Source organism: Diplotaxodon limnothrissa, linkage group LG10 (genome assembly GCF_057381915.1).
Source record: "Diplotaxodon limnothrissa isolate DT_005_m linkage group LG10, D_limnothrissa_male_GT1.1, whole genome shotgun sequence".
Taxonomy (NCBI): domain Eukaryota; kingdom Metazoa; phylum Chordata; class Actinopteri; order Cichliformes; family Cichlidae; genus Diplotaxodon; species Diplotaxodon limnothrissa.
In genome coordinates, this window is record NC_140605.1 from 1672228 (window position 1) to 1697890 (window position 25663).

The 25663-nt window shown below is 42.9% G+C and overlaps 1 protein-coding gene across 4 annotated transcripts in view; it reads left to right on the plus strand.

Moving 5' to 3' along the window:
- LOC146623694 (vacuole membrane protein 1-like) overlaps window positions 1-25663 on the plus strand; it is a 59974-nt gene that overhangs the window by 22031 nt on the left and 12280 nt on the right. For 3 of the 4 annotated variants that reach the window (XM_085364251.1, XM_085364250.1, XM_085364252.1), the window contains exons 6-10: window positions 8040-8264; window positions 11192-11323; window positions 18896-18976; window positions 19114-19230; window positions 22088-22149. In XM_085364251.1, coding sequence (XP_085220377.1) covers window positions 8040-8264; window positions 11192-11323; window positions 18896-18976; window positions 19114-19230; window positions 22088-22149 — 617 coding nt within the window. The remainder of the gene's footprint in view (window positions 1-8039; window positions 8265-11191; window positions 11324-18895; window positions 18977-19113; window positions 19231-22087; window positions 22150-25663) is intronic. The other variant, XM_085364253.1, reaches the window with a different exon arrangement.

The following is a 25663-nucleotide window of genomic DNA, read 5'->3' on the forward strand; positions in this document are numbered from 1 at the left end:
TTGTCGTCGCTGCCACTGTCGCACAGTTTTATGGATCAGCTGCTGTTGTATAGTTAAGTGCGGTCCGCTAATAAAGCCAGTGTACTGAGCTAATAACTGGGTCGTGTGTTCCTGAGATACCGTAGCGCTCACTCTCCTGGCCACTGTGGAGCTGGTGCATGATGCGAGTCCTGCTGTCATCCAGCAAACAATAGGAAACCTTCACCTTCACCTAGACAGAAACCTGGGTGCTTTGTTTGAGCTGTGATTCACGCTGCTCGGCAGTCGGACCTGGTCTAAATTTTCCACTGCTTGTTTTTTTTTTTTCCCGTGTGTGTGTGTGTGTGTGTGTGTGTGTGTGTGTGTGTGTGTGTGTGTGTGAGTGAAGCTGTTTGAGAGCTGATTAGCTGAGGGAGCTCCTGGGACAGCTGTAAAGGTAACCTTCTAATTCGTGGGGTTTAATTTGTATGTAAAAGTTGCCATGAAAGAAGTTGCTTGGCTCTACCCACACATGTTCAAACATGACCGGCACATTATTTCTCTGTTCGCCAAAGAGACGACTGATACGTTGCATACTCATGAACCAGAACATGGGTGACACATCAGGATTGAGTTCAGTTTCTTGAAAAGGTGCTGTTGACTCACTGCTGCTCTGAAGTAATGGATCTTTCCCTTTAATTGCAACGCCTCTTAAATTCAGTTTAAAGCCATTCATTTTTAACTACATCTCGATAGTGTGTACACTGCAGCTGTTACAGAAATGACTGAAACTGGAATATAACTGCAAACAAGACTTTTACTTCCTGTGGGGAAAAAACGGGAAAAATTTGTGAGAAGTACGCAGCACAATTGCTTTCATTCATGACTTTTAAGTAATTCGTTTCCTTCATTAGTTTGGAGACATAAATATGCCCAAACATCTTGTGACTTACTCATCTTCACCAAAGTTTTTCAAAAAGAATACCAGAGAGGTGTGTGTGTGTGTGTGTGTGTGTGTGTGTGTGTGTGTGTGTGTGTGTGTGTGTGTGTGTGTGTGGTATTTCTAATGGCTTCTCCGTCCTAACTGTCTCACCTCAGCTATCTAAAGCATGCGTCTCTCTGTGTCTTAGAGGCCCCAGGAGTCCTGGTAATACTAAGTACAACAACTATTCGTTCTGAAACGCACACACACGCACCCACACACAGTCGCACCCACACACAGCCACAGGAAGCAAACCCTGGGCCAAAGTGGGCTTAGTGTGTAGCCAGTCTGGAATGGCACCAACAAACCCCAGAACAAGCCAAACCTGACCAGACCAAACCAGAGCTCTGCTGGCAGACTGGTTGTTGAGCTTTTTTCAAGCATAGTTTTGTTATGAAATTCTTTCATAAAGGTCACTCGGTGCTTTTCATTCGTGCACCCTCAGGTGGATCTGTTGGGCCGGCGCTCACTCGTACTCCATGTTCTGCAGATAAGGACTCTCTCTGGGTACCAGGAGTCTGTCTTCCTGCGTTAGTGATATTTGTACATCGTGCTTTAATTATAAATGACAATGAAAGATACATTTTAGTTGGTGTTGGTGTGGAGAGTAACCTTCAGTAATAGTAATAAATCACACAGCAATAGTTCATTCATGTAGCTGTAAAAAGCATGGTAATATGTTAAGTAATCCAAAGTGTTCAGAATAGTTACTCTCACTGAATAACGTAACAGAATACGTTACAAAATACATTTTGGGGCATGTAATCTGTAATCTGTAGTGGAATACATTTTAAAGTAACCTTCCCAACACTGGATTATATAAACAAATAATTACAATTTCTCCACTATCAGTGATACTTGTGATATGGGCCAATTAAAATCTTTCCAAATTAAAAATCTTTCCAAATTAGAAGAACAAACTCCTTCAACCGTAATCGATTTAAAACAACAAATCTGGATCCTGGTAAAAATATTGAATCCAGCGTATTAACTATAAATTTAGTCTAAAAGCATTTGAATTGATTGAAGCTGATTCTGTTTAAACTTTGTTTCTGTGAGTGTTTCTCAACACAGTCCTGTGGTTGGATGTGTGTGTGTACTCCCCCCCTCCCTGCTCCATCACTGGCCTCTCTCCCGAGCTCTCTTGCCTCCCTCAGAGATCCCGACCACGGCTTCTTCAGAACGAACTAACCTCTAATGTTTGTCCTGCGCTGCCTCCAGCAGTCTCCACTGTAAGAAGCGGTGAGCAGGTTATGCTGGCTGGACCATGTCTAATGTTCTTAAATGGCCCTTAACAACCACAGTGACCTGTTAATAACTGGACTATCGTGCGGTCGTGGTCACTGAAAAGTGCTCAGTTTATGGTCACCCATTAATGTCCTGTTTGGGCCACGAAAGCGTCTGCATTTGCCACTATAGACCAACAAGGAGTCGGCTCTGTGACTGGTAGCTGGAACAGTGATTTGACATTTGATTTGTGAGAAGAAAATATGCGATTTTTTATTAGTGAACAATTTTAAAATACCAAAAATGGAGGAGAAGGAGAATAATGTGTGTTTATATATGATCTGCAAATGTGCTGGTCGTGTGTCGCTGCGTGCTAATGGGAACACAGTGTTGTCATGCACTGTGACGAATAATGAAACTTATAATAATGTATCGTTCGCTTATGAATGAATAAAACGTAGAGTCCACTACATTCTCACATGAAGTCATCATGTTAGGCTCTCTGCATACATTCTTCTATGTATATATCTGTGAACCACAGACTACATATAACAGATATCAGCCATTGTTTATGGGATGCTACACTTTGCTGCCTACATTTTGTTTTTCTAACTCCAGAAATATTTAGGTTTAACGTAGCAGGAGGCAAACTGAATGACTGACCACACCTGTGCAGGTTGGTTTCCAGGCAGGCTCAGAGTTTGATGCTCTGAATTCCACAAAAACATGACACTAAGCTGAGTTACAGTTACAGAACTGGTGTCTGTGCTCAGACTGTCTGTGTCATCGTTCTCTGGCTGTCGGTTTATGTTATTTGTACAGTTATATTATTGTAATGACAATAAAAACTTTCAATTCAATTAAAACAAACAAAGGGCTCCTAAAAATATCCAAGTCTCCACTTAGAATGATGTTTGTGTCTTTGTTACCAGCATCAGGGGTAAAAAGGGTCTGCGGCTCACACTGACTTTAGACTAGAGATGGCACGATACCACTTTTTTATGTCCGATACCGATACCGATATCATAAATTTGGATATCTGCCGATACCGATATGAATCCGATATAGTGTTTTTTAATCAACAAAACTGTTTTTTAAATATCTTGCTGCATTTTGTATAAGTTCATACTCAAGTTTAAAACAACAACTACACTAAAGCTATTCTGTTATACCTGTATGCAAAAAAAAATATTTCATAGTTCAGCAATACTGATCAATCTAATAAACTTAGACCTACACCATCCTCCCTATTCTGGTATTTTAAAGAGTACTTAGCGTAAATATTAAGCAACCTAACTAATAGGGTTCCAACTCCCAGCAACAACAAAAATAAATAAATAAAAATAGGGAACCACCCCTCACGCTCCACCTCATGATGCTTAATCAACGTAATCAACCTTAATTTGATGCAGTGTGAAAAAAAATGCACAGAAATCAATTATTTTTCAAGAAATATTAAATAGATTCAACATCTTTCTTCAACAGAATTGCAGACTGCACAGATGGTACCTTCCCAAAGGAAAAAGTACTATAGCTTACTAGGGTATATATATTAGACTTAATAGTCACTATATACAGTAATTGACTTCTATTCATTTTACATCAAATTAAAACTTTGGGTGTCAGATAATTATTTATTAAAAGCTCGACATTTTAAATGAGAATAAGAAAGAAAAGTATGTCTTTGTGCCCCCTTTTCCCTGTTCATGCCCTATCGGCCCCCCTGGCTAAACTTTGCTAGATCCGCCCCTGCACAGTTACCAGCCGTCAGCTACGTAGAAAAAGATCCTGGTGTAGAAAGAAATATTAAATAAATTCTAACAACAGCTGATCAAGCTTAAACGTGCTGCTGTTGTTCAGCCGCTGGTTTCCTCTTTCTGGTGCAAAGTGGACCAAAAACAAACTAGAGACACGGACTCGCGACAGAAAAGCCAATCAGCTGATCATTTAAGCAGTTTCATGATTGAAGTAGCAGCCGGAGAGCGAGAGGCAGTCGCTTGTTAAGCTTAACGTGGGAATGCTTTACAAACATTCAGAGATGGACTTACACACTTGCTTTACTTCTCTCGGGGATAACTTTGTCGGAGATGAAATGCCAGGTTGCTAGCGAAGCTCCAAATGCTATCCAGATCACCGACAGGTCCCGCATGCCACAGCCGCTCTATCACGTGATGCATACTGCTCCGACGTGCTAACGTGCTGAGGTGAGTTACGGCATGTTGCAAGTTTTGCGAGGTGCTTTCGTGATATTTAATGGATCGGATTACATTTTTTATTTTTCTCCGATATCCGATCCAGTAATTTAGGTCAGTATCGGACCGATACCGATACGTAATATTGGATCGGTCCATCTCTACTTTAGATTTTAAAAATCCCACACTGATATATTTTGTTTCATTTGACACTTGCTCTATGTTTGGACCGTGCACTCCCACTCCCTCTATATTTATGATATGGTCACCACGCATTCAGACACACACCCCAGATCCAAAGCGAGTCTCATACCCAGGAGTGGGGATCCCAGGCACTGGTTTCTGCACGTCACCACAGGAATGCCAGCAATGCTCCAGTATGGATCCCATTGTGTCAGAAAGGAGCTTTGTCAGAACCGATGTGTAATATGGTGGCTGCAAACGTCTTCAGCACTGGGCAGATGTCAAAACAAACATGGAGGTAGAAGAGTGACTTGGGTAGAATTATTTGTTTAGTGTTATCATTGTTAACCTGCTGAGACCTGAACTCTTTCGTGGCATTTTGACTTTCTCTTTGCTGTTTGGGCTGATTGGGGCCTGATTCACGTAAAAACAAAGAATTACCTGATTTCTTTTTTTAACTTGATTTTTGTTTCTGAGAGAAATGAGATCCACATACATTCACTTTAACTTTTGATCGCACAGGGGCAGGATAACGTCCTCGTAAGTGGATATCAGGCCCTTGTAGAGCAAGATTTAGTATTTTGGTCTGAACAACCCAAAATGTGACGTCCACATACGTGGACGCAGGTCCTAGGAGGTTAATAGTGATCGGCACAGAAGAACGCTTTCTTGGGAAAATTCCTGTGTATTTACTACTATCGGCATATTTGTTCATATGTGTCATCGAGTCAAAGGCCAAACGAGACGGAGAGCAGCTCCCTGACAGTCGTGGGTTGGGCCGTAGATTAATATTGAATCACCTGGACAACATGAGAGGACTGGACTTTTGTGTAAGCTGAGAAGCGGTGACACAGCAACGGCTGAGAGCGAGAGACTTCTCGCAGTCACTCCATTGGCAGGCTCTCTGTGTGTGTTTGGTAAACAAACGTTACCCAAGATAGAGCAGGGAGGTGTGAACAAGAGGAATTTTTTCTTTCCTGTCCACAAAAACATCTTGCTTGATGACTTTGTCTGCACACATGAGTTGTGTTAAGTATCTGAGGCTGGAGAGTCGGTGAGGCAGGAAATGAGCCAGGGGAGGATCCAGGCTGACTGGGTCAGTGCTGGGAGTTTCTAGGCTTCTCTTTCTGGGTCACTAAAGATTTTCCTCATTTGTCTTGTGCTTTGGTAACCAGTGCATGAGCATCCATTTTCCCCTGCAGGTCCTGGGAGGCTGATATGAAGTGTTAGTGTGACTAACATTTGTGTCATCTAAGAGGGCACAGTTCCTAGAGAAGACATGGCAGCTTCCTGTTGCCTCACACACGCCGCTCTCCTGCCCTCCCACGTTCCACTCTGTCCTGTCCTGCCTTGTCCCATGCAGCTTCGGAAGTTCCACCCCCACCCTGGGCTTGCCAGATTGCTTTTGTGCTGCATTGCGTGATGCCAAACTGCCCCTGTGCGTCACTGGGAGCACCCTTCCTACACACACACACATACATTGTAAATACATGCTGCTTTGTCACACCGTCCTACTCGTGGGCTTGTCTTTATTTGTATTAGAGAGACGGTTGGGTAGTAACTGGTAATGCAAAGGTTTTGCTTTATATCACATGTGCATATATTAGTGGGAATATTTTTTTTAAGTTCACTTGGTGACCTACAAAGTAACTGACTGCATTTTTTAAAGTTAGCCGTCCTCTCCTGTTTGTAGAAAACTGGATCAAAATGATCTTATCATCCTGTACAGAATAACCACCAACCCTTTGTTTCCGTGTCATTTTCAGATAGCAAACTTTAAAAAGCGGATTTCTTTCACACTTTTTGTCTTCAGCCAGCAGAGCCTCGGCAGAACAGCACGTCGATTCAAACAGTAACAAAGTCAAATGAATCCTTTTTATTAAGAGCTCTTTGCCTTAAATTGCTTCTGTTTAAGTCAAATGTCATCATGACAGAAATGTGGTGAATGTTTGTTTTGATATTACCGAGTTTAAGTCTCAGTCTCCACAGGAGCATTCTGGGGGGGGCAGGAGCATTCTGGGGGGGGCAGGAGCATTCTGGGGGGGCAGGAGCATTCTGGGTGCTGGGGCAGGAGCATGCACACGTCTCTATACTCCTGGAAGCCTCACTGAGGCAGAAATGGAAACCAGAGCAAAGACGGCAGGTCTTTAGCGTCGCTCCTGTCGGGCAGCAGCACATCCAGAACGTGGGACGATTTTCTTTTTCCTTCATTATTATTACTTAATTATTGTAATTGCGCGTGTACAGGTATGGCTACACGTTACTGGATGTATTGATCAGTGGGAAACGCTGGTCACCAGCTTAGAAACTGTTGTGTTAATGAAACACACCAGAGCTGCTCTCTTTTTGTTTCTTTGAATACCACAAAGCAAACCCTGTAAAAGTTACTGGAACAAATAAATAAAAAAGTGTTTTTTGTTTTGTTTTTTAATGTTGTTTATTTTGTCCAATGAGCTGTTTTTTGTTTTTTTTCCAAAGCAATACTTTGATCTTATTGGCGTTTTTTCATTTTTGTGTTTTTCTGGATCCAAAGTTGAACCCGTGCACCACCAAACTCATATAGTTGGCCACATACAGCCCACTTTAATCTTTAGTGAGCAGACCAGTGAAAATCATCTTTCTTTCACTGTACAGACGTTTATTTGCACATTTAATACCGAAGATATTTTAATATTAGAAAAAGATGTGCAAATGTGTGCTATTTCTGTACACGGCAGAGAAATGCTGCTGTAGTTCATACATTGTAAGAAATGTGTGAAACTGCAGACATGTTTACATATTGACTGTCATAAATAATTATGAAACTGAAAGTTTTTATTAAAAATAACTCTCCCAGTAAAACCACATTTTTCTGCCTTTTAATTGTTCATCTATTATCTACCTCCTGTGGTTTGGTATGAATGAGCTCTTTGTTTATCAGAAAAGCTGTAAAAATGATGAAAATACAGTTAGAAGAGCAAAATGACTCAATTGGACGAGTCAGGCTGACCTCGGGGTTTTTTACACGTCACCCTGAACTGTTCCCAAAATCGTTCATCTTTTTTTGCGCTGCCAAACTTGGTGGGTGAGTAAGTACAGAGATGTCGAGTGTGTGCGCACCAAACGGTTTCTCAGCTTTGGTTTCCACCTTTGATCGTTTCCATGTGGGGCCCTCCACTCTGGTGCTGACACTTTTAGTTTGAAAGGGCAACTCAAACGTGATCATAGCTTTGCTTTTCAACATTTCCTACTGGCATCACACAGCAAGGAAAGACGGAAGAGTCACTCGTCATGCTAGTTTGCAGTCAAACGTTCCCCATCTTTATAAAACACAGGAGCGATACTGGCCCACGGATAACTGCCTTTCTGTTCCTCAGTATTTGACTCAATCGGTGTCTATGCTAATAACAAAGGGGTCTTCCTCTCTGACTCAGGTAGACTTACTCCCACTCTTTTTTCCCTTTTCACTTTATCTTCCTTTCTTCTCCGCCTCTATCTCTGTCTTTCTCTTTTTCCAGGGACCACACATAGCATCGGTGACCCTGGCGGCCTACGAGTGCGGCTCTGTGGATTTCCCCGAGCCACCGTATCCAGAACAAATAGTTTGTCCCCAACAGGAAGCACCAGCATCAGATTCTGGTGCTGAGCAGGTGGGTGTGGAAGCTGTGGGGTCAGAGACGCTCCAGGGAAAAGTCTCACTGTGGACCATCCTCTCTAAAGTCCGTCTGGAAGCTTGTATGTGGGTGAGTGTGTGTTACACGTCAGGCACCGTCAGCTGTGGACATTACAGATGAGAACATTTTAAAAACCTGCAGAGTTTGGCTCCTTTCGTTCCGTTTCAGTCACAGTTTGCAGCAACCTTTCATATTAGCCACAGCTCGTAGCAGTGTTCAGTGTTTGTGATGCTTACAGGGGGATATCTCATGTCTGCTAAATGTCAGTTTCTCATGAACTAAGAAAAAAACATCTTTGTAGACGTATTCAGTGGGTGTCGTTACGCAGAATCGCACCAAAACCTGAAGGACAGCACGCTCAAAACTTGGTGAAGATCGAATCCTAATACAGACTATTTAAACTCTTTGGCGCCATTCTGGCCATATCAAAGGTTATGCTAATTTATGCTAATTAACTTGCATTTTTTTACCTTTCACACTCAAAGCAGAAACGACACAAAGGTGCATTAAAACTGGGTGCAAATGTATTCATTGATAACTGGTCTGCTTGGAAAACCCCTGCTCCTTCCTGTGAATTTCCCCTAACCAGCATCGATGGTTTCACACCTCTAACCAACCCTGCGGCTGCAAAGACCAACATCTCTTTTTTTCAATCGATGAGGTTTTTTTCAGACGTGCGTCAGAAACATTTTTATCTCTTTATATGAAAACAGCTGCTTTTCAAACACTTGGAGGTCTCGTATTAGCAGCGTCCACTTCCAGAGCGCGTGGGTCTGCGTGAGTTTTTATAAAGTCACTGACGATAACTTGCACACAAAAACACAACAGTCACGCTCGATTATGTGCGCTTTAGTTTACGTTTTCTCAGTGACGTGTGGACCTGCTGAACATTCGGAGAATAGAGAACTTGGCGTCTGACACATTAGATGACTTTGATCATTGTTGTCCATTTCCCTTTTCCTCTTAATGTGGAAGGTTCAGAGATGAGGGGGAAATGCATGTTATCAGCTACGAGGCTTTACTGGAACTGGGCTCCCTGCTCAGACCGGCGTTCGTTACGTAACTTTATTTTATATAATTATGCAGTTATGGTCCTTTGACTTGATCTTTATTTGATCCGTTTTCACTTTAAACGTCCCCTCCAATCTTCCACTTTGTGTTACCATATATGTGTACACACACCGATCCAGCATGTAAAAAAAAAAGGTGTGCATGTTTTATTGATTGGTGCAGCACGGTCGTTTCTCTGCTTTCAAAATGGAGTCGCATTTTTCTCCCAGTCGAGCTGCAGCATCGTGTTACGAGCAGCGATATCCAAGTGTGTGTTGGCGGGGGGGGTGCTATCCAATCCCCTCGGATGCATAACCACCCACTACCAACCAACCACTGCCCCTTTGTAACCTCAGCCTGGCACGACCTCGGCCGAGGCTTGTCGGCGATTCAGTTGGAAACACCTGTCGCACCCACGGCTTCAAAGCGCCCACGTCAACATTTCCCCTCCTCCTCCCACCTTGTGGATACGTCGCTGATGAGACGCGTGTGATTCCCCTCCTACCTTCTCTGTCCTCTTTGTTGTCTCTTCTTCTCTGTGCTCGGTGGACAGAGAAGCTCAGAGGTCCGCTTTAAGAGCGGCGCCGTGCAGGTAGACGCGTTTCGCTGCCCCCCACACAAACCCACACGGCCACAATGCTCACACACAGAGGCAGAGCTGCTGAATGGAGCAGCTGCCAGGGAGATTAAGACACATCTCATTATGAGGAAAAAAACTGGCACATTTCATCAAAGACTCCAGTGTTAACAAGAGAACAGGGTGTCCAGATTAAAGATCGAGTTTGCCAGGTTTGGGGATAGCACCGCCTCCCGAGAATGATTGTTTGGGCTTGTTGTTGCTGCCATGGTTGCTAACTACCTACTAATCATCTTCTGGCTCCAGCCATCCAGCAACATACAAGTAATGTGCCTGCGATTAGTCAGTTATATCCTTCTGGGGGAGAAGTTGTTTTGTGTTCCAACGAGACGACTGAAGTGCAAAAGGATTTTTTCTTCTTTTCGTTGCTGTCGGTGCATCGAAGGGTGTCGGGATGTGGTAAATCTCGAAATCACCCATTTGTCATCTGAAACTTAAACTAACTGTATCTTCTTGTCCCCGGCTTTGCGCATACTTTTCCTTTGTGCCTGGAAACATTAAAGTAATGAGCTGTGAGCAACTCCAAAAACGCAGCATTTCTTGGCGGCTGTTTTCATTGTGTTAATTAAGTCTGTAACCCTCACCCGCTCTCTCCCCCCTCCGAACTCCTGCCCTGTTCTCATGTTTTGGTGGATGAACTTGGTGAACCGACTGAAGTGCTGAGGATTTATTTCCCCCCCAAATCACTTCCGCTTTCTTCCTGTTAAGCCCCCTACAATCACACAATCATATGGCTACAAGCTCATTGTCGCTGTCGGACTTGGATGTTCTGGTTGCTTGGACGAGCTCCCTCTCCCCCAGATTTGTTAGCGCATCTTAAATTTTCTTGAAAAGGTTGCAGATTGGAGAGGAGGAGCCAGGAGTTTCACACACCCTGGACCCGTGTTTAACGTATCCATGATTGTTTAATAATCTGCCGGATTTATTTCTTGTAAATCTTTTCCGTTTTATTCCCATTAAGCGCACTGATCTCAAATCCCCGACCTCAAGCATCGCAAGCTGCTTTGCATAGTGGATATTGATATTTCATGTCTATTAACCGTCTGAAGGCAAGAAAAACATGGAATGATTTAGCGTAGCAAAAAGTCATTTCACAGCCAGATGTCTTGAGGCATAATTAATATTTAAAGCTGTGGCATCACTTAACCGCAGATCTTGGATACAGTATAAGTGTTTTTAATAACTGCGCTCTACATCTGAGATATCTGTCCAGAAGCTCTGTCGATTGCAGATTTTGACATAACAGAAGTGTGTGTTATATATGAAATCACACAATGAGTATAAACATGAATGAAACGTGTGTGAACAGGGTGTGGGCACAGCCATCGGAGAGCTGCCTCCGTACTTCATGGCGCGAGCGGCTCGGCTGTCTGGCACTGAACCCGATGATGAGGATTACCAGGAGTTTGAGGAAATGCTGGACCAGGCAGAGGCCACGCAGGTGACACGCTGCTCATCTCAGACTCATCATCTTCATCATCATTCTCTGTAATCAAACTTCCCCTCTCCTACCTCCTTCTTTCCTGCATCGCACATCTTTCTGTCGTTTCCTCTCCGCTCGTTTGCCTTCATCACTCCATCACATTTTTTTTGCTCTATACCAAAAGTCACGTCTGATGTGGCAAATTTGCTTTTGTAACCTGCGTGTGTTTGTGTTTGAACCTCCCCTCGGTGTCTCAAGACTGCAGCGCTTTCACAATGCTGTGACTAAGGGAACAGCAATGATGCACTAGAGTAAAATGTTCCCGCGATATCCGGGCCCTCGTTGAGTAATTTCCTGTTTGACTTTGGGTTTTTTGGGTTCTCATGTCTAACATCTCTGCAAATGTTTCAACAATGCCTAACAACTCTGTCTAAATATTTATTTTTCCACCCTCTTGCGATTATGAATAGAGGGAGAGGAATGAACAGAAACATGCATGTGGATTTCCAAAGGCTTGTCATGTGTATGTCCATCGTCAGTCAAAGGCTGCGGTAGGTCAGGTGGATAAAACGACCAGCAGCTGAAGCGAGCTGCAGCCGACTCACTCATTTTCTCTGCTTTGAGCTGCGAGCAATAACTTAATTTTTTAATGAGGGTGTCTCAGATATTAAAGGACTGCTACGTGTTCAGTGTCCGTTTCATCTTTTGAAGCATGCGTGTAGGATCTGTGACTTGTTCAGCCACAGTTGCATTCTGGGTAATTAAATAAGTAAGTAAAGTTTATTTATTAAGCACTTTTCATAGACAGGTAGTCACAAAGCGCTGCACACAGAGATGAAAATAAACAGTACGATAAATAGAAAAATGCACAATATAGAGTTTAAATGTAAATTAAAAATATAAAAATGTAAAAAGCGTTGGTCAACAGAAAGCTTGTTTAAACAGTAAAGTTTTAACTGCTTTTTAAAGGATTCCACAGAGTCAACCAAACGTAGTTGTAGAGGCAGACTGGTCCACAGCCCTGGTGCCACAGACTGAAAGGCTCCGCCCCCTTTCCTCTTCAGACGAGCACTGGATTTAATTGTAACATGGCCGACATACGGACCTCTGGCCATAACTGACAAAATGCTTTTTAGCACTTTTTTTTTTTTTAGCACATTTTAATGAATTATTTTTCATCTGTATTTACAAAAATATATTTTCAAAGGTCACCATATTTTTTTCTGTAAGGTATAGAGTAATTGTTTTAAAATAAAAGGTTAACCTCCTAAGACCCGAACTCTTCCACAGCAGCATTTTTAATTTCTCTCTGATATTTGGGCTGATTGGGACCTGATGAATGTAAAAACATGAATAAAAAAAATTAATGTAACCTCATTTTTGTTTCTAAGAAAAATCAGAGCCACATCCGAGGATATTCGTTTAAAATTTCGATAGAACAGTAGCAGGATAACGTCCTTGTTAGTGGATATCAGGCCCTTGTAGAGCAAAATTGAGTATTTTGGTCTAAATAACCCAAAATGTGACGTTTTTGTTTTTTTTTAAATGAGTGTACGTGATGTGTTGGTTGTATGTTTGTTGTTTGTTTTGACATACTGCGAATCAATTTCCCATCAGGGACAATAAAGTTACCATTGACCATTGACATATGTGGACGCAGGTCCTTGGAGGTTAAAAATTGTTATTTCCACCTTATTGAATTTAAATCAGGGCCAATTTGTTGTAGTTAAACACAAGTTGTTTTTGTTTTTTTTAAATGAGCAATTTAAAAATGTAATTTTTTTCTTTTATATCAATTTAATAAGTAATAAGTTGCAGCTTTCAGCACTATTGTAACACAGAGGAGCTACGCAGGTTTGAACTTTGATCTTTCTTTTTCTTCTCGTTCTACCTGATCAGCTTAAACCACGTTGTACCTGTTACGCCTTCAGCTGGCTGAAGTAGTAATCGGTGATTAGTTGTCACAAATGAACTTTGAAGTCAATAATTACAACATATTTAACGACGTGTGGTTCCTGAGACGAGCCGCTGTTTCCATTATCAGCGACTTCAACAAATGTGGACGAGGGCTGCGCTGACACAGACATCAAATTCGTAAAGCTCTGAATATTCACAGATATGTACATGTGCTTTCTTTTCATGAGCTTTATCATTCAGATTTGTGGTTTTTATGAACTCAGTGCTTTTCCTTGGGCATAAATATATTTAGACTGGAGTCATTTAGCATATAAATCAAAGTTTGTTGTCAGTGCAACAACGGCGCAGCAGCACGCTTTGATCGAATGCTGAATTTTGCCGTTAAAACAGAGAAAAGCAAAACAGCAACTTCAAAATATTTTGATATTAAAATGAAATGTGTTTCAGTCATGAAAGCATCCAGTCTGCATGTGGATGCACTCGTTAGGTCAATGTGAGCTCAGGAGTTTCCTTTTGCACCACGTCAGGCTGTTCTCCTCACTTTGCATCTCTCTCTCCCCTCCTCTCTTTCTCTCTCGCTCGCTCTGTTCTGTGATATGTGGTAACTGTGTGTTTGTGTATATATGTAATGTGCACTTTGATAGCAGCTGGAGGCGGGTTGCTTGCACCAGCACAGACCTGCTGCATACGGAAACGTTTTTTCTCTCACCGGGGCTTTTACTGTTGCTCGGATGTTCTTGGGATTCCCTCTTTGGCTCACGGACATCCCACAACACGTCTCTTTTTTTTCTTTTTCCTCGTCCACCATTTAGCCTTTTATTAACTGACGTCGTTTTATTGTGGACGTTGGCGTTCATCTGCTGTGGAATAGCTTTTTTAAATGATATATTACCAGCTGAGCATTAACGGCAGCGGTGGAAACCGACTCCACTGCGACTGGAAGGGACAAACTATCACTGCATTGTTTATGAGACAGGAAGTGGTTAAATTTTTCATGAAGGAAGTGACCCCCTCTAACCCTTACCCCGTTCCACATACGTACCCCCCCACCCGCCTCCCAAAAACCCCAAACACACACAATAGCACACGCTCCCCCCTGTGGCAGCAGAGTCGGACTAAGATGCTTTGTACCCCCCATCAGTAAGACAGGTTTCTCAGGTGCCAGCATTTTGACTCAAACCCGCTGGTATTTCTCCCACCCTGCACGTGCCAACTTCCTGCCACAAGTGCACGTGATGCGCAGCAACAAAGCACTCTGGGTTTTTCCTCATTCATTCAACAGAAGAATAATGAAGTCATGCCTTTTCTAACGGCTCCAGACGCTGATGTCATGAACATCAGTTTTTTCCCTGCTTAAATCAAGCTCCATGTGAGTGAGAGCACCAGAGAGGAATCCTCAGCACTGACACGGACCATAGCAGAACATCCTGCTGGGCTTGGATCTCTTATAACTTCATTAGAAATGACTTCCTGTTGAAGGGCTTTTTTTCCTTCGTCTGGCATTGAAAGCGTTAACAGGCTGCGGATTCTTGATTGCCAACTCCCAGGATCCTATCTCCTGTAACTCAAATCAGGGCCATCTGCGCTGGGCGTATGCCTGCCTTCCCCCCTGGCCTACTGCACTCAAAGGCTCTCTGTGCTGTGGTTTGCCCAGCCTTGTCACGTGACTTCTCTGAAAGTGCCCCCTCCCTCCTCCTCCCTCTTTATTTCCAGTAAACTGTTTGAAAGGAGGGGGGTGAGTCAGAGTAAAACCAGCTTCCCTTTAACCACAGCTTGTTAAAGAATTTGTCAACGTGGACTCAGGGTGTGTGTGTTTGTGCGTGTGTGTGTGTGTGTTGTGCCATTGGACAGATTTGAATTTGTACCTCTTGGTTTTTTTGTTTTTTTTGAAAGGCGACTATAGCTTCGATTGCATCAAGAGTCCTTAATCACTTCACTTCCTGTGCCAGACAGAGCGGGCGCAGGCTTGTCAGGAGTTAATGAGATGAACTTTAGCCGTCTTCATGTCGGGGGGCTCGCGAGCGCTCTGGAGATGTCTTCTATGTAGAAGAAAAAAATGTGCGTGGGTGTTGACTTGTGTATAGGCTATGCATAGATTTTTCCTTGTGTGACACTTTGATTTTCCACATGGAGCAGATTGCCTGGTCACTGCCTGCTTTTTGTCCATCTGAACTCTGTCCCTCAAAAGTCAAAACAAAGTGATCGCTTCATCGACTTTTCCACAATGAAAAGTCCGCAGGACGTCAGACCATGTTCACTAAAAACAATGGAGCGATCCAGTATATTATAATATTATTCTTATTATATAATGCTCTCTCCTTTCGATATCTAATTCAAAAAAGTAAACAGACTCAAACCAGCTTGAACTGAGTGCAGCTGAGTCCTTACGTTTGAGGAGTTTCTTTTTATTTGGCCACCTGCTTGAATTATCTGCAAATCATCCACAATATATTCACTGGTCAAATCATCTTAAGGCTGTAAAATGTAAATGTTCATAAAACATTACAGACCGAAACCTGTGAAAAGAGGCGTCTGACTCGCCTATAATTTGGTTCTTAAACGAGGACTTGACTGGTCGGATCATCTCGAGTAACAAATCAAATGTGGTTTTGTGTCCTTGTGTGGTGACTGAAGGTTGCTGAGTAAAGATTTGTGCTGAGCAGCCAAAGCTGGAACCAAAGCTCCCTCCTTTCATGACGCTGCACCCTGACACCATCTCAGCAGATGTCACCGCTGCTAAGCCAGCCTGGCAGGTCGGAGGACGCTGTATGTGTTGTTAATAAGCTGCCAACAACAAAGACGGGCACTTCCCTGGTCCAGAAACAGAGTTGTGTCCATAGTTGTGCCACAGTAAATCAGTGTCACAGCCTCTCCTCACCTCCTAAGGGACCCTCTGTTCACACTGATATATACTCTGGTAGTGCACACCTAACACCTAACAGCACCTAATGTAAACAATGCGTGCGTCAAGATATGGTGAATGAACGGGACTCGAGGCTGCGTGTGTGCGGCGCCCAGCGGCACTGTAGGATGCATTAACAGCCGCAGATGTCAGGTATCCAGACATGGTCGTCAGCAGTTCAGCTATAAACCAGCCGTACACATTCCTTCCTTCCCTGTCTCCCACCAGCTGAGCATTTCTCTCTCTCTCTCTCTCACACACACACACACACACACACACACACAGGCTAGAATTAAAACTCCAGGGTTCATGATTGGACATCAGCAGAGGCAGAAATTCAAACTGTGAACCAATCAGATTGCGTGTCCGTTCGCTCCCCCCTCCACCACCTTATTAGGCGACCTCCCATGTCTCTCAAATTTCCCGTCTGTTGGGTTGCACCCAGTAAAGAATGTCATCAGCACTGTACTGGTTTTGTTGACCATATTAGGTATGATCATCTACTGCAGGCCCCCCCACCCCTCAATTTTGAAGCTGCTGTGTTTCACAAACTGAGGCCTTGCTTTCAAAAAATAAACCCAATTTTTAGCCTTTTCATCTGATAAAATTCCTCTTTTCAGATAAATTTGGTTGATTTTTGTTTTGTTTTTTTCAGGTGAGGAAAAAATGTTTTTGCTAAAAGAAAATAAAGTTCACAAACATTTAACACAGATCGAATGAAAATTTGACTGTGAAATATGCATTTAATAACCTGAGGAAGGTTCTAAATGTGTCATTTGTTTTGTTCAGGAATTATTTGTCTTTACAGGAATTAGTGGTTTGAAACCAAAATAATTTTGTCCATACGAGCAGATCGAGGGCTCGCTCACTGTAAAGAAGTGTTTTTAATTTTTTGCATGAAAATATTCCCACAGATATCAAAGGAGTTGAATCTAAAAATCACAAAGACAACCTCTGTGACACACACACACATTTATATATAACACACAGCAGCCTGATATTTCAAACTAATCAAATACTCTTAGAAAAAATATCTATTTACATCCATATCGCTCTCAGCCAGTAATTGACATAATTAATATATGTAGAGCCTGTAAGTGTTACATGTTTACATCCCCCATCTATGACAACAATTACACTGATTTATAAACAAATATTATTTTGGTGCAACGAGTTTGAGAAGCTGAGAAAATGTGGAAATAATAAAGACAGAAAGCAGACTTTATTTTCTAAAACCAAAAGATGAAAATATTAAAAATCGACTTAAAAGCAGTAATTTTACCAGCTGTTATATTGCTGTTTGTGTTTGGCTGTCAGTCGCAATTTCTTTTGAAAATGTAAATTTTCACAGATGTGGATGTTGTAGAAATGCTGATTGTAGAAACGTTTAGCTGCATATTATTGTGCCGTCCTGCATCTGAGGTTTCCTTTTAAATTCACAGTTTTCCCAGAAGTAGTTCAAGTAAAATCCAAACAGAGCTTCTCTTCCCAGAAAACACATCGAGGTCAAACCTGTCTCATTGCTGTGAAAAGAGGCTTTTGTGGAGATGTCAGTGGTGCCGAGCGAGACCAGCAGCAACGAAGAATTAGTCACTGGAATAACACGTCTGTTGTCTTCTCACATTTTCACAAAGGAATTAATAAGTTGTGCTGTAGGTAAAGTGCCAGCACGACAAACCAGTTTATTCAGTTTTGTAATTAAATGAATTTTCATATGATAAAAATCCATATTTACAGCAGCCAAAGCTCATCTAAATCTTTAAACCCACCTTTCCCCAGTCAAGCTTTTAAATAAGCAATACAACAAAATTCTCCTTTGTAGAGTTTTTACATTTATTTTGATTAAAGTGTATGAGTGAGAATTATGCTCATGGGAATCAGAATCAGAATACTTTATTGATCCCTGGGGGAAATTATTAAATATAAAATTTTATATATAAAATATTAAATATAAAACCATCCTAAGTGCAGGTTTTAGAAGGCTCTGTGATTTTTGAGTGTTTGGAAACTAAAAACTGATTTGAGAGGTAAAGACAGCTCCGAGCATTAAGTCTGCTCTACTAAAATCCTAATTTTGGAGGATTTGCTGTGTTTCTGTAGAAACACATTTGCAGCAGGTAGAAAATGTTCCTGTTGCAGCTGCAGCTTGTTTGAACTCGTGTAGAAATCAGCAGAGACGAGAAAAATCAGGAATTATCTCATTTTTCGTTTCGCTGGACGCTGTTTTTGTTTTTAGATTAAAAAAAGGCAGAAGGTTGATCTCTGCTGCACCAACACTGAATTATAAAGAGGAGAAATGACTAAAGCAAGGCTCTGATTTTAAGATCTAAATGCATCCGTTTTTTAAATGTGACATTTGAACAGTTTTCCGAGCAGTTGTTAAAAAGCTCGTTGGAAGCAGCGCTGCAGCCGTTTGTTTCTCACAACTGTGAAATTTGTTCTGCTTCAAAAACAAATTCCCTGAAACAGAAACTTCAGCTTCTTCTCATTTCAAATGAATTTTACCAGCAAGTAAAAGGAAACTGAAGAAAGCAGCAGTGATCAGGATGATTATCACTGAATCGGAATGAAGTATTTTAAAGACATTGTGAGATCTGATTTTTAAAATCAACGCTGATAATTAGGAAATGATTTAATTTGACTGTTTTACCTTTGAGTTAAAAGAAACTGGCCTGTAGATCTGACATCAGCCTTCGGTTCATTAACAGTGTGTAAATGAACAAATCTGTGGAGGTGATTTATTTGCACATTTTTCTCTTTTTTTTTTTTAGGACTTCTCCTCCCGGGCGAAAGTCGGCGTACAGAAACTGATCCAGAAAGTGGGATTCTTTGGGATTTTAGCCTGCGCCTCTGTAAGTCCCACACAAGCTTATTTCGATTCTTTCTGTAATAAAACGCCATAAAATAATCCTCCTTATTCTGCAGACGTCCACACTAAACACACACGGATGCTTTTCTTGACTTTGATCGTGCTTCTGATTTCCCTCAGATTCCCAATCCCCTGTTCGACCTGGCAGGAATAACATGCGGACACTTTTTGGTCCCCTTCTGGACTTTTTTTGGTGCAACACTGATCGGAAAGGCGCTCATCAAAATGCACATTCAGGTAAGCGACATTAAAAAGCCCCGTGGATCTCTGTGGCTCATAGAAATAGAATAATAGAAGAGAGCTGTGTGAATGCGCAGCGTCACATCTGTGTGTGTGAAATGTTCGATTCTGTGCTGAAACAAAGCGTCGCAGAGATGCAAGTGCGTCTTTAATGGGGACAAATGCATGAGATAGTCGCACTGATGCAGTGACTGCTCTGGAGTCGGCTCCGGAGTGAGGAGGCCATTTTGTGCAGCCAAGCAGGGGGGAGTCAACCATTTTGTGAGTGCAGCTGCAGCAGCACAGAGCCTGTAGTGTGTGTAGATGGTCCAAAGCTATAGGGGGAAGCAGCTTCGTCCTGCATTGTTGAATAAGGAGCTGTAGGTAGGAAACTTCCCAAATACTTGTTCTAATCCTGGAAAATCCTCAGTTTGCGTCCAGGAATTTGTGGCATGTCTGCGATCACCGTCGGGGGATCGACTTGTTTTCTAACCAAACGCAGGAATTTGCTCACTGTGACACAGACGGGTTAAAAACACGGGAAGCATTTCCACAGCAGCTGTGTGACTCGGTGAGCACCAGCAGATAAACATCTGTGGGGGGTAAAGGAGGGCACGGCAGGAACACTCACACACAGAGTGCTAGATTACACCCGGCTCCCAGGGGCCCCCCGCTGACAGAGGTGTGGCCCTCTGTGTCACGTAAAGAAGGACCCCCCCCCCCTCTGCAGGCCCCCCTGGAGCTGCTCGCTTTAATTGTTCTGAAAGTTTGTTTCTCATGCAAATGATCTGAGTTTAACGTCTTTGTGCAGAAAACAAGAAGTGTTACGAGACGGCTGAGCAGGTGACAAAGGGGGATTTTAAGGCTCTGTGTGTGTGTGTGTGCGCGCGCGTGTGTGTGTGCGTGTGTGTGCGTGTGTGTGTGCGTGTGTGTGTGTGTGTGTGTGCGCTCGTGTGTGCGTGTGTGTGTGTGTGTGTGTGTGTGCGCGCGTGTGTGTGTGTGTGTGCGCGCGTGTGTGTGTGTGTGTGCGCGCGTGTGTGTGTGCGTGTGTGCGTGCGTGTGTGTGTGCGTGTGTGTGTGCGTGTGTGTGTGTGTGTGCGCGCGCGTGTGTGTGCGTGTGTGTGTGTGTGTGTGTGCGTGTGTGTGTGTGCGCGCTTCAAAATCTGGGGTTGTACCTGTGCTCAGGTGTGTTCTCTTCATTCGCGTCTTATTTCTGCTTCCTGCTCATTGAGCTTCAGGTGTGAGAGGTTAGCGTCGGTGGCTGTGGGACGCAGCGGAGGAACGTGTGTTTGTGATGGTCACATGGCAAATATTAAAGTATTCTGAAAACAGTTGTCAGAACATGTACGTGAAACATGGCTGCTTCCCATCAGACGAGCTGCTTGTCCCATGTTTGTGTGCCTGTAAGGTTCATTTGCACTGGAACGGGCAGAGTTCAGCGTTTCAGGCGTGTGAGAGCAGACGTCACTCAGCTTTCCTGTGTGTGTGCGTGTGTGTGTGTGCGTGTGTGTGCGTGTGTGTGTGTGTGTGTGTGTGTGTGCGTGCGCTCATCAATGCTTTGTGTGGGAGAACAGATCAACTGTCAGCTGTGGGGGCACAAACGCCTCAGTTCAGGTTAAATAATTTCTGTAACTGTCACAAACTCCAGATCTTACCAAGTCTATTTGTCTCATTTCTAGTCAAAAAAATCTGCCAATGAAACAAGTGATCCAAGCGGCAGCGTGGAAAAAACACGAGTGGACATATCTGAGTGAAACGTTACTCTGTAGCTGAGAAATGAGACAAATTTACTTGGTAAGATTTTGAGTTTTTGCTGTTTGTTTTGTGTCAGATACAAAGTTTCAGTTTATACATAGTTGTGTATTTATTTTTGCAACATGTAACATTTTGACTGCGAGCCTGTCATTTGTTCAGTTTCTCCTCCTGTGATGCTCCGAGCTGAGCACTGAGTCTAAGTGCAGCCGGCTCAGCTGATCACGTTTTTAAAAAATTGTATTCACCTATCAAATGTTTGCACTTTGTGTATTTCCCGTGGTTTTGTCAGCACATTTATATTTTCCAAATGGTGTTGGAGGTGAATAGTGCGATTTCCAAGTGTTGTGTTGGTCAGCACACTTTACATCACTGCAAATTGTGACTGTGTTTTTTAAATTGTTCTTATTTAAATTGACGGCGCTGTTCTTGCCCCTGATATAGAAAATGCTGGTGTATTTCTCTATAATTTTCAGTATATATTTAGTGTCTTCTGCAAACTGTTTCTGTGGGTTTGAACGATCATTTGCTGCACAACACGAGTTTGTAATGACGGCTCGGCTGCTGTAGTCTTCCTCATGGTGAAGGCAGGCGAGAGGTTCGTGGATCAAACAAACACATGCGCTTTTAGAAGAACACACTAACAGACAATAACTGAAGGACCTTGAAAAATTAGTGGTCAATTATTGTCTGCATGCCCCTCCCACCAGCACCAAAGCTGGAATGACCGGCAGTCGCCTGTTTGTCGCCTCTGTGCTGGTGACTAAGCAGGACCTGGTCAGGAGCCGGATGCAGGCCCCTGTGGAGCCATGACACATCTGATTCTCCATGTCTCTGTCAGTGTGCACGTTACACACCGGCTGTTCTAACGGCAGCCGAGGTGATACGCTGACGTGTGTCGCGGGCTCTGATTTCTTGCCCTTTGTTTCTGCTTTCACACCAAACCTTTTTGGTTGTGTGACACACATGACTGGGGAAACTGAGTAGTGAGTGTTTGTGTGAGAAAGGAGGTATTAAAGGATCACCGGTCAAACTATAATGTTTTACTGCTTTTCCCGCTATTGCTGACCTCACGCTTCAACGACTAACGTGTTCTTCCTCCGTGTGCTTCTTTGTCATACAGAAACTGTTTGTGATCATCACCTTCAGTAAGCACATAGTGGAGCAGATGGTCTCCCTAATCGGGTGAGTAACCCTCACCGGGTGTGTGTGTGTGTGTGTGTGTGTGTGTGTGTGTGTGCGCAGCTGTTTGGTCACCAAAAGTACTACTACGCACCAAAGAGTGAATGCAGAGCGTGATGAATGAGGGACTTTTTGGGTGGCGATGGGGCATTTAGGCCCCACTGTGTCAAGTGGGCCTCCTGCTCTCGGAGGTCCTGACAGACGCTGTGTACAGTGGCTCTGAGGGACTCGCTCCTCGCCCCCTCGCCCCTCGCTCTGCTCTGACAGTCTGTGTGCTGATTAAGGGCCTGGATTTTTCCACTGGATGATGACTATGAGCATGAACATGTTCTGACTGCTTCACAATGAGCTCTTGACTATGGCAGAAACCTCGTCCCTGGTTTATCACATGTTTTGCTTCCCGTGTGTCTGCGTGATCATAGAGAGCTGCTGCTGGTACGAGGAGGCCTTTCATGTGCGAGCTGACGGTGCCAGGGGTTGATTGACCTGCAACCCTGTGTGGAGGAAATGCTGAGTTTCTGGAGGAGGTTGGAGAGACAGGTTTTATCTGTGCAGTGGACATCCTGTAAAAATGAACCACACAGTAAATACGGGCTTCTTGAAATTAAGGCCACGATGAAGCTGAAAGATCCTTGAGTTGGGAGTGGGTGCTGGCGGGGGCCGTGATGGGTGTCCTTGTAGCGATACGGGGGCTTGCAGCTGGAAACCGACACACCTGCTGGTGGGAGTGCCATTTATATTACACGCACACACCCGTAGGTGCACTCACACACATGCTGAAAGGAGGAGGTCAGGTTGCATCAGCTCTCTTCCTCACTCTTATTGTTGTTTTGTACATTTACTGTGTGTCTGCTGTGAGCCTGGACGTCTGCAGTCAAAGTGTTTTTTCACTGTGTTTTTAGTTTTTATACAGACTAATTAAGTGTGTGTGTGTGTGTGTGTGTGTGTGTGTGTGTGTGTGTGTGTGTGTGTGTGTGTGTGTGTGTGTGTAATTTGTAGCGTGAATTGTGAAAGACATGTGGCTGCTAGCAGTCACTGTTCATTGAACTGCAGACTGAAGGCAGCAGATCATTGGTTCCTGACCGGTTTCAGTCTGACTCGCTTCTTCTCTAAAGGAAGTTTCACTCATTACAACTTGTCAACCGTCGGCTTCCTTCCTCGCCGAGCCCTTTCTATCCTCACCTCTGATTCTCGATGCTGCTCTCGCTCTCAGTCACACGTCACCTTATGAATGGGTGACAGCGTTTCCAATTGAACCCTTTCTGCACCAGCGCTCTGCCACGTTAACTGTGGAGGTGCTTTCAAATAACTGTGCACCTTTCCACGCACCAAATCTGCAGTTGCCCCCACCTGCTGTGCGCTTGCACGGTGTGCACACACTCACACAAACTCAACCATTTATCCTCTGGATGCCCTTTTTCTCAAAACAAAACAAAGTCACACTACTCCATGTGTCGCGTTCAGTATCTGGTGGTCGGCAGACAGACCTGAGCTCCTACATAACACTATTTACATATTTACTTTTTTTATTTGGACCTTTTATATATTATTTGCACTGCTTTGGAGATGCTCTGTATCTCATTGTACAACTGTATAGTGACAATAATAGCATTCTATTCTATTCTATTCTATTCTCCAAAATTTCCTCCCCCTGCTAATATTGAATCTTTCAAAGCTGACCTGTTGCTCTGAAAGCTGATTTCTTACATTTCTTTTCTGTTCATGTAAACAGTGAAATTCTGACTTGACATGATCAGACTTCAAAAGTTGATTGACAGCCACGTCCCCAAAATACTTTCAGTGAAACGCACTCTGGACGTGGGGTTCGCCGTCGTTCGCGTCGTGATTTTGGATTCTTAATATGTGTCTTTGTTTTGGTTTGACTCCGGTGCCAGCCTTAGTGGGTGAATGACCGTTGGACTTTGGCTCTAGTGATTTCATCCTCACATGACATAATACAATACAAGTCATTTCCTGCTCTAGGTGAGCTCGCTGGCATGTGCACACAGACGACGCAGAATCAGTGGCTGCAGTCTCTCTGGGTGCAGCACCTCAAGCCTTTTTGTACACGTCACTTATTTTATTTTTACACCTGGTAAACTGATTTTATTGCCACGTATCAGAGTGTTTTTATTTGACCTCTTCTTTTGGATTTATACTGAAGTTGATAAAGGTTCAATTCCAGTATTTAGCTTTCTGACAGAGTGGAACATTTTTCAGTGCCGGTGAATCCGAGCATGGCTGTTATTAAAATAACAATGAACCGGGTGAATTCCCTGAAACATTTACTGCAGTGCGAAAAAGCCTCTAGTTTCACAATAGTCAAAATGTGCATTTTTGGTGATAAGAACAAAAGTGTGTGTGTGTGTGTGTGTGTGTGTGTGTGTGTGTGTGTGTGTGTGTGTGTGTGCACCTCTTTTTGTTTGTAAAATGTGTTTGAAGACGAGAGTTTTGGCGTGCTCTCTGCTGACCGTCATAATCGAGTTTTGAATGAGCTTCTTTTTAAAGATGTTTTAGTTTTCGGTCGTCTGCGATCAGTTTAAAACAGGGAAGTCGTTTTTCTGTGAATGACAAATGGAAAGTGTTGAAATTCATTGACTGAAATTCAGTTTCATAAGAGGATCACGAGGCTCTAAAACTGTCAACAGGAATTTTTATTACCTCTCAACCAAAAAATGACCAACTTCAGTTTTTCCTTCGTTTATCTACCGGCTAGAAATAAAATGTGCCTTTATTTATTTATTTATTTATTTATTTGTCTATTTATTTATTTGTCTATTTATTTATTTATTTATTTATTTGTAAGATAAGATAAGACTTTATTGATCCCACAACGGGGAAATTTTTGCGTCACCTCAGCTCAGGTACAGATATATGAAGGAAATACAAAAATACAATTAAGTACAAATAAAGTACAGTTGTCTATTTATCTATTTATTTATTTATTTATTTATTTATTTATCTATTTATTTATTTTTAAGAATGTGCACAAAATATAAATGATTAAAATGCCATTACACGTTTGCTTTTCTGCTGTTCCTTTTGAGTATTTACGTTTGTTGGAAAAATAATTTTTCATTTCAACTATTCAGTGAATTTCTTTCTTTTTCAGCCGTTTCTCTAACTGCTGTTTGGGGAAAAGGTCAGACAGGTCAAACCTGGTCTATTACTCCTTCATTATTGTTGAAACAGTTTTCTGGCAGATAGTTTTCACTCTTATCCTGCTGAGCCAAGCATTCAAGGCTACATCCACAGGTTTCTGTCAGTAGCAGCAGGGTAATGATGAAGATAGTTTTGCTTTGAAGTGCAACAGAGTCAGAATAAAACCCTCCTCAGATGCCTTCAGGGCTGATAAAAGAAGCAGATAACCAGGTCAGACAGGCTGAGGGCCTGATCAGACTTGCTAGGTTTCTTTCATCCTGTGACTAATGTTCAGATGTCTGCTCTGCACGATGAGCCGTGTGGACAGTCGTTTAGGTCAGGAGGAAATTCTGCAGACTCACGTTAAGTACATAGT